At 36.4% G+C, this 10,000-nt stretch overlaps 1 protein-coding gene across 1 annotated transcript in view; it reads right to left on the reverse strand.

The window, feature by feature from the left end:
* LOC135209044 (R-spondin-3-like) overlaps window positions 1–10,000 on the reverse strand; it is a 368,370-nt gene that overhangs the window by 6,580 nt on the left and 351,790 nt on the right. Inside the window, exons 3-4 of the mRNA XM_064241586.1 lie at window positions 8,777–8,974; window positions 3,901–4,068 (exon numbers count right to left, since the gene is read on the reverse strand). Coding sequence (XP_064097656.1) covers window positions 3,901–4,068; window positions 8,777–8,974 — 366 coding nt within the window. The remainder of the gene's footprint in view (window positions 1–3,900; window positions 4,069–8,776; window positions 8,975–10,000) is intronic.

Genomic DNA, 10,000 nt, shown 5'->3' on the forward strand with positions numbered 1-10,000 from the left:
GTATATATATATATATATATATATATATATATATATATATATAACATACATATATACATATAAAAATAGGAGTATAAAGAGCTGTACGTAGCTTATTTTTATTATTATTGAATAGTAAATTGGAAAAAAAATGTCTTATATAAAGAAATTGATGATCATTTGTGAGAATGGGTATTATCAGTTAGGAAGACGATAATCCTCATTGAGCTTAGCTATACTAATGGAAGTAAAAAGTAGAGAAATAATATTCAATATTACTTATGAAATGATTCACTAAGACCCCATTTTCTTTCGATGATGACCAAAAGAAGAGAATTTGTTTTCGAAAAAGCTCACTCGACGCCAATAAGTGCTAATCGAAAGGCTGTAATGGTTGAATGACTTTCTCCAAACTGAAACACCTTAACCTCGTTTCATATCCTTGCAACGCCAGATATCTCAAGCATTCTGTCATCCTACAGACAAGAAATGCAATTCCAACCCGAGAACTTCATCTCAGGGGATAAGTGTTGGCTGCAGGCCTTCTTTAGAGCCAAACTGATAGCTTAAAAAAACTGAAGGAATAATTCTATTACTTGTAATAACATGTTGATTTTAAAATGCGAAAAGGAGGAATCAAAATTTAGGAAATACATTAATGATTTTTAAGCATTAAATTAAAAAAGATAATAACCCACTGTCATAAATGGGATGAAATAGCAAAAACACTCCGACTGAAGATTATCGTCAGAGAAGAAGACGACAATTTTAAAAATTAGTTATTTAAACGATATTCTCTCTCTCTCTCTCTCTCTCTCTCTCTCTCTCTCTCTCTCTCTCTCTCTCTCTCTCTCTGAAATGAGCTTGCAACTTTGTTACATACTGCTTTTTTGCCACTAAAATAATCATTATTTATTTACTAACATATCATTATTATCATTATTATTAATATTATGACAAAGCCTCCTTCTCTTCTTCCTTTTCGTAAGAAATCCTCGTGCCTCTCCAGTCCTCAAATACCAGCCATCAATCTTCAGAGACTGCCCCGCCTCTCATTTGATTTAATATCGGCCCAATCGGCATCTATCACCTGAGAAAAGCAAATAAAATATATCCTGGAGTATCCCGAAGGCGTGGTACCTCAAGGACGATGCTGGCGCCGTCATCTGATCTGCGAAGGGCGGAAGCTGATCCGGTCTGCTCGTCCTGGCGCCGTCACTCGACGGCCATGACGAATCTTCGTTGAATTTGTTGTTCGTACTCTCTCTCTCTCTCTCTCTCTCTCTCTCTCTCTCTTCTTTTACAGTGATAAACCGTGAGGCTGTTTGATTTTCCAGTCGCGAATTATGATAATGCCTGTTTTCCCGCTCGTAAATGATGAGTGTCTCTCTTCTCCGTGGTGAATCCAAAGTGTTTTTCCGATAGTGATTCATGGGAGTGTCTGAGGTAGGCTGCTGCCTCTTTCCGAATTTACTACACAGGCGTTTTGCTAAGAATTGGCAATCTATTCCTGCCTCCTTTTTCTTCAATTGGCAGTTCGATAGCTTTATCTCTGAATCATTATCTAAATAAGTGTATAAATAAATTAAATATATAATCAATTATTTAACTCGTTTTTTATTTATCTTGCTTTTCCTTTTTCCTAATTTCTAAATTAAAATATAATTCTTAGTGATACTAAAGCCCATCTTCTCAGTTATCCACCATATCTATCAAACTATCTATCTATCTATCTGTCTGCCTACTGGTCTCTGCTGTTACTTTTGCTTTTGCTACGGAAGAAAATTCATTTGAATTCCTGTTTACCTGAAACTTTCTACTGTTGTTGGTGCTCGCTACGGAAGCATATTTTCTTCCGTTACAATATGGATGTTATTTCTTAAATAAATTTAGCATTCTAACTGTTAAATTTTCTTCACTCAGTTGGTTTTTTACCTTTCCCTTTTTTTATTTACATTATTATTTTTTTTTTGCTGAATTTATTTATTGAAGTTGTAAATTATAAATCAGAATAGACTTTTCTTTGGTCGAACCCTAAGTTGGTGAAATAGACCAGAAATTTGCTCTCTCTGCTTTTCCAAAATTTAGCTGACGCTAGATTTTAAAGTTCAAACATTCACCATTCTAAAGCTTCGAACTTATCCAGTTTGAGTAATATTTCTGGTGTCATAGGTATGAAGCAAAATAAATAGATAAATAAATAAATAAAAATAAATGACTAAATAAAAATAAAGATATAAATAAAAAAATATAGAAACACAAAATCGAATTTCTTAAAAACCATTTTTATCCAGTACATTGCAATCATTTATCTACTAACCACGACCTTCATGGTATGTCCTCAGTTAATAAATGTAAATGTTTAACTTCTACCTATACTCGTAAAACACCAAGATGACGCACAGAGAATTAGTAATTGACTTTATAATTGATAATAATAACATGGACATATTCTTTAAACATTCTATGAATTTTGCACACAGATGGTGTCTATCAATTCAGTTTCTCATACGATGCACTTTACGCAGTTTATTTTATCTAGTTATTAATCTCAGTATACAGTCGAATATAACACCAAAACACATATTTGATGTAAAAGTGTGTGTTACGCCCGTAGATTTATTGCGGTAAATTCCCAATTGCCATAATGTATTTAAATTATAAATCTCCACCCTGTGGTAGGAAGCGCAAAAATACTACCACCGTAGGCCCTGCGTGTCGTAAAAGGCGGCTAAAAGGACAGCTGATGCCTTGCAGTCTTACTTTTTAAGTAAAAGGCTAGGCCCGCTGCCAATAACTGTGGAAACTGCAGTCTTGCAGTCTTACATTTTTGTAAAAAGCTAGGCCCACTGCCAATAACTGTGAAAACTGCTGCTTTGTAGTCTTACTTTTCAAGTAAAAGGCTAGGGCCACCGCCTATAACTGTGGAAACTGCTGCCTTGCAAGTTTTACTTTTTAGTAAAAGGCTAGGCCTACCGCCAATAACTATGTAAACTGCTGCCTTGCAGTCTTACTTATTAAGTAAAAGGCTAGGCCCACCGCCAATAACTGTGGACTTTTTTGTCAAAGGCGAGGCCCACCGCCAATAACTGTGGTTGATGGCAGCAAGGGCATGCGGTCGTAAAAACCCCTTTGCCAAATAATAAACCATGCCTGAATGTAGGGAAAGGCGCATCAGGCAACCGACCACTTAGCGTAGGGATGACGGTAGGAAAGAAGAGATTTAAATTACAAATCTCTTCTTGAACGAGATCACCTTTCACTAGTTCATTCATAAGGATATAATATCTATTGTCATCATTACTGTTACAACCATTACATTTTTATGTGAAACGACAAAATACTGATGTTGAAAAATAGTAACAATTATTATTTTCAATATTATGGTTTTTATGATTATCACGGCATTTTGAATTTTAATAATGATATTTTCAGAATAACTATACACTAAGGAAATGTATTTTATTATCACAGAAAATCTCATTTGAACAAATCCATACACTATATATAGCTATAAATGTCCTTTAATATCTAATTCGCTCTACCTCGGAATTAATATATTTTCATATATGTAAACCCAAGGGGAATTTTTTAGTCGATAATAATCTCGTCCGCTCGTGGGTTCGAACCACTGCCTAGTGGACAGAGAAGAAATCGATAACTAAATTATTATCAACTAAAAAATTCCCCTTCGGTTTACATATAGTATGAAAATATATATATATATATATATATATATATATATATATATATATATATATATATATATATATATACGTATATATTTAATGTATGGATTTATTCGAATGAGATTTTCTGTAATGATGAAGTGCATTGCATTTGGTGCATAGTTATTTTGAAAATATGATCGTTATGATTCGAAATGCTATATAGATATATGAACAATATTCAATCACATACCTGGAACCGTCTCGGGCGCCGAGAGGCACATGCCCGGGAACCTGACACCGAGCTTCGTACCCTCTGGGCATCTCTTCCGGCACCGCCCTGCGTACCTCACCAGTCCTCGCTTGCAGACGGAACAGAAGTGCCTGGTCGCACACTCTACGCACCCTCTCAACATGCATTCTGCAAAGAGGGAGGTCATGAGGTTCCTTTCGACATTGGTTTAACTATTAATGGTTTCTCTTATACGGGCTGCTCCATGAGCAAGAGCCCGTGCTGGCATAAAGCCAGCTTAATCAACAACAACAACATCATTAGTGCCTGGTCTTTTTTTATTATTATTGATTATTTTTAAGTTATCACATTTCAACAGAAAAAGAAACTTTATTTAATAGCAAGACTGACATACCTACATAGTTACAAATCTAAAACAAGGACAGAGCAATATGCCTAGATTCGTGAATTTGCTGCATGAGGTGGCACACTGTATTTTCTTATTATCCTTTCATGGTCTTAATACATACATACATACGTACACATATATATATATATATATATATATATATATAATATATATATATATATATATACATATCTTACAGAAATGATACTGCTTGTCTACTATATGCATTCAACAAAGTAATAATATTGAAACAGCTTTTTCAATGTAATTATTATTATTATTAATATTATTATTATTATTATTATTATTATTATTATTATTATTATTATTATTATTATTATTATTATTAATTAATTATTAATTATTATTATTATCAAATCTCTTTATATGGAACAAAGCCACTAGGGCCACTGACATAACATTAAAGCTTCCAAAGAATATGCTGTTCGTCTGAAAGAAGTAACAGAAGGTAATAGAAAATACAGAAAGAAGGGAGTTATTAGAAAAATATGAATGAATACATTAATAAATAGGCATCAATGTAAAGTAAGTATAAAATACAAGGAGAGCTGCTTTATGGTAATAATGCTTTGCATCTTCGCTTGAACTTTCGAGGTTCGAATGGCACCACCTCGAGGTTCGAATGGCACTTCCTCGAGGTTCAATGGCACCTCCTCGAGGTTCGATGGCACTTCCTCGAGGTTCGAATGGCACCTCCTCCTCAGGGAGACTATTTCACAGTCCGTTGGTGTGAGGAATCAGGGATCTCATTTACGGCAAACTGGTGGTGCTGATGTTCAGCAATTCACCAAATCTGGTTGATTTCGGCAGGTAAAGAGGATCAGGGATCATTTGCGAATGTGAAAAATGTCTGTTAAAATATAACTCATGAAAAATGGACAGACAAGAAACCATCCATCTATGGTCCTAGTCATAATTGGTAGCTTGTTTGTTTGTTTGTATGGTGTTTTTACGTTGCATGGAACCAGTGGTTATTCAGCAACTGGACCAACGGCTTTACGTGACTTCCGAACCACGTCGAGAGTGAACTTCTTTCACCAGAAATACACATCTTTCACCCCTCAGTGGAATGCCACATAATTGGTAGCGATAAGAAACAGAAACCAGTCAATTAGGAAATACTTTTACCCTTATAATCAGTGATGAAATTGTGCTGTTAAAATAATCCCTTCTTTCTGTATTACCCTTTACCTCCTCTTACTTCTACCCATTGAACATCATATTCTTTGGAAGCTTGAATTTCAAGTCATTGGCCCCTTAGGTAACCTGGGTCCATATGAATAGGTGTCATCTTCCGAATATAGTAGATAATAACAATAATTCCTTTCAAAGAAAGACGAGAGGATGATGCCTCATGGAAAATCACTAATTGAGACACAGGCAACATCACGTGACAGCCTCCATGATGTCCAGAGCGTGCATCATGAGGGCAACAAGGGCACAAGGGCAATCAAAAGCCAAGTGCCTTCAGCTGCAAAAGTTTGTAGAGTGACGCCATTTGATGTATCATATATTGATTGACCTGAATAAAAAGTTCCGGGACAGAGATTAAAATATGACATTTATCCTTAAGTCACGTTTTGAATGCAGCGCAAGACGCTAGTGTTATCAATAATTTTAATTATGAAATGGCATCGAATTTTGACGTGATTGGTGTCATTATTATTATTATTATTATTATTATTATTATTATTATTATTATTATTATTATTATTATTATTATTATTATTATTATTATTATCAAGAAGATGAAACCTACGGAACAAGCTCACAGGGTCCACTGACTTCCAAAGATTATGGTGTTCATTAGGAAGAAGTAAAACGAGGTAAAACGAAATAGAGAGAGAAGAGACCCCTCTTATCAAAAAAGAAATAAAATAATTAGTAAATTAACAAATATGTATCAAAGTGCAAGGAGAATGTATTATGGCGAAAACAGCAAGCCAGGGTTATTTGGTAAATTCTGTCAATTTGATATTATTATGTCGGTATCAGCTACAGCGGAGGAGTTCAGTAGCACCTTTGCTACCTTTCTAATGAGTATCCTAATGCAGGAATCATCACTAGTTAAGAATAGAGACACCAAACTTTTGAAGTGAATGCGGCCAAATAAAAGGATAATATTCGTGGAATGTTGACCACATTATAATAAAATGACACGTTGAGAGAGAAATGAACAGAATAGAATATTCTGAGGGAGAGAGAGATCATAGGAAGACATTTTTCCGCAGCTTTTTCCAGTTACATCCGACGGCGCATTAGCATCGCAGAGGCGAAAGAATGGTTATAAACGGCCAGATATCGAATATTACAGGCATGAGGAATCTGATAAGGCATTCAAGTGGCCAATATAACTCCATTTGCTCCTGTCTTTGCATAAGTTGATAAAGAAAATATCTATGAGGCTGGCTATAATGACAGCGGCCCCGGCTACTTTTTCTGGCGACTTTTTCGGCCATTTTTTTTCCCGGTAGCGAATGCGCAGTCATCGTTCCAGAGAGTGATCGCTATACTTGGTCCCAGCGGAGACTCCTAATCACCGTCTGCGATCGTAAATGTGACAAATCTAAAGAAACGAGAGTCGGAATTCATTCTCTTCTCTCCCCTTCGTAATTCTCATGAATGATCTCGTAGATGAGACCTCGTTTTTGACAACACCCATTACAAATTGAAGCCTCTGACAATGACTTCTGTTTTCTCCACGTTAAAACTATTCATTACGAATCATCTCTCTCTTCTTCTCCTTATTCTTCTTCTTGTGATCCAGTTTCACCTTCCCTTATCCTCTATCATCATATTTGTCTACCCTTCTTTCCATTTCTATATCGCTTTGCCCTCCTCTTCTCCCTCGTTCTTCTTCCCTTTTACTCTCTATTTCTCTCCGGTCCTTCAGTTCTCCGTTCTCTTCTTTTCCCCTTATCTCCTACTTCCGATGTGAGGTACCCAGACATCAAGATTCTAGCGACCGACTTCTAGAATTTCGATGTCACATTTCTCTTTTCAGTTGTTTACAGCAGTTATAATTAATTCGCGTAAAGATATTGTTTATAAAGTCCAAATAATTAGGTTTTATTCTTAATTACAGGCAAAGCATTAACTACAAAGGAATTACAAATCAAATGCGGGCTGGATTTGAGTAACTGGTAGGTCCAGGTAACCGGTACAGGCAGGTGGTAATCTCAAGCTGTAAGGGAATTTTAACTGAACCTTGTACTTCAGGATCCATACTCAATTGAAGCTAAATTGCTATTTCAGCGTAATTACAAGAGTAACTAGTAATTGCAGCAACAATTGTAATTATAATTAAAATTGTAGTTGTAAACCTAAGAACAGAAGTAATAATAGACTATTAGGCAGAACAGTGAAGCATAAATGGTTCTGAGTGACTGTTATAGAGTTACCTATCACCACCGCTGCTAGAATAGAATAGCATATAGAATTTAGGCCTAAGGCCAAGAGTTGGGACTAGGGATCATTCAGTGCTGAAAGGGGAAATAGGCAGTAGAAAGGCTGGAAAGGTGAAGCAGGAGGAAAACTTCGCAGCTGCACTATGAAGTTATTGTTAGAGAAGGTGGAAAGTCAGATGGAAGAATGAATATGAACGGAGGCACAGCAAAGGGAATGAATGAGGTTGCAGCTGCAGAGACCCTTAGTAATGTCTACAGTGCATCACGTGAGGTGCATTGACAGCACTACCAACCTACCGGGCACTGCTGCTATTGGCATTGACACAGGTTAGGCAAAAAACTTTATTTGAGAAGTACGAGAGAGATTAAACAGATAATCATACATCACTTATAAGAAGATGAAGGCATGCTAGGCTTACTGGAATTACGTTATCCACTAAAAAAATGAATGAGTTATATAGGAAGCAATGTAAAACAAGTGTCAATGACAATAAATTTGCGAAAGGCCTGACACTTGGTGCATTGTGGCTCCACTTACCATCAAGTATGATATGGCAATATATAATCGAATGAAAATAAATCAGTCATTTGGGGAAAATAAACAAAATGAATTACCGAATATGCAACCATTCAGTTAGGACATGAAAAAGGACATGAAAATAACCCCATTTTAAAACTCGTAACAAAATAAAATAAAATTTTTCAGAATACCTAACAGCTCTCTGCATGGACAAATAAAATGCCAATTAGCGAAAATAAGATAAAAATAAGATTTATCATTGTAACAAAATTCAGAAAAGAATACCATCCACTTACCACAAAATACAAAAGAATCTACGATTTTAAGACCGTAATAAAATCCAGAAGCAAATCTCTTAAACATTTGAATTCAGAAAAGAATCTCATCCACTTACCACAACTCACTATTTGTATTCCTTTATGAAACAATATAAAAAGAATCTGCAATTCTAAAACCGTAATAAAATCCAGAAGCAAATTTCTTAGACATCTGCAAGCAAGATGAAATGGTGAAAGAAAATTCCCAGACCCAGCAACTTACTGGCACAGAACCCTTGTTTGTTTTTCCTCTTGAGCTTGTAGAATCCGCCGGGGCAGGAACGCGTACACGACGCCGTCTGTCTGCTTCCGTCTCGGTGGAGGTAGAGGAAGTATGGGTGCTTGCAGGCCAGGCACCCGTTGATCGGCGAACACTGCAGGCACCCGTAGGAACACTCCCCGCCCGTGAGCAAGGGTTCGTCTGTGGGAAGAGAGAAATCATTCATGTCAAACTCTTCTATGGAGGAAAAAGTATATATCTTAGTCTTACCAGACCACTGAGCCGATTGACAGCTCCCCTAGGGCTGGCCCGAAGGGTTAGATATTTTGGCGTGGCTAGGAACCAATTGGTCACCTAGCAACGGGACCTACAGCTTCTTGTGGGATCCGAACCACATCACATCGAGAAATTAATTTCTATCACCAGAAATAAATTCCTCTGATTCCGCGTTAGACCAGCCGAGAATCGCACTTCGGCCCACCGGATTGGTAGCCTAGCGCGAAAACCACTAGTCCAACGAGGAACTTTTATATGGAGGAACGTCTCGTTTCTTTCTTATATCACCTATGATTTCCTGCTCTTTTGCAGTTTGCTGGTTGACCAAGTAGTAAGTTAGTTAGTTTTTTTATTGACAAAAAATATACAATTGTTAATACAAATTTGTCCACAAAGAGACATAATAAAAAATAAACAAAGCGGACAGTAATCTCTTCTGTTCTTGCAAGTACATGGCCTACAAAATTCTCATTCAATCATACCTTATCATGCGTAAAATGGACCATTAACACAATGACATAAATAGGATGTATTGACATAATGTTTTATCGGGTGTCCTACACAAAATGTCTTACATATTAGAATGTAAATGCGTAAGATGATTCAAGGCATATTGATATGACAGACTTTCCTGTATAGACACCATAAGAGGTTAAGTCTCCAACACTACAGAAATACTACTGAAGGTTCTTTAAGGCGTTTTCTCTGTAGCAGCTGCTACATTGCTTCCTTCGGTCTCTTCCTAATTAACTGTCTCACTACCTTTATCTTCTTCGATTTACTCCCCTTTTGCCCGTTCATTGAAGATCAAATCCTTCATCCCTTATGGCAGCTCTGATAATTGTGATGTTTATAGTAATCTGAACTCGCAGTCGCACGAAATATGAAAAAAGTGACTTAGTTTCTGGATCAGTACCTATACAGTCTTAACTCTTACAAGAGGTGTGATAT

This window comes from Macrobrachium nipponense, chromosome 37, assembly GCF_015104395.2.
Source record: "Macrobrachium nipponense isolate FS-2020 chromosome 37, ASM1510439v2, whole genome shotgun sequence".
Lineage (NCBI taxonomy): Eukaryota > Metazoa > Arthropoda > Malacostraca > Decapoda > Palaemonidae > Macrobrachium > Macrobrachium nipponense.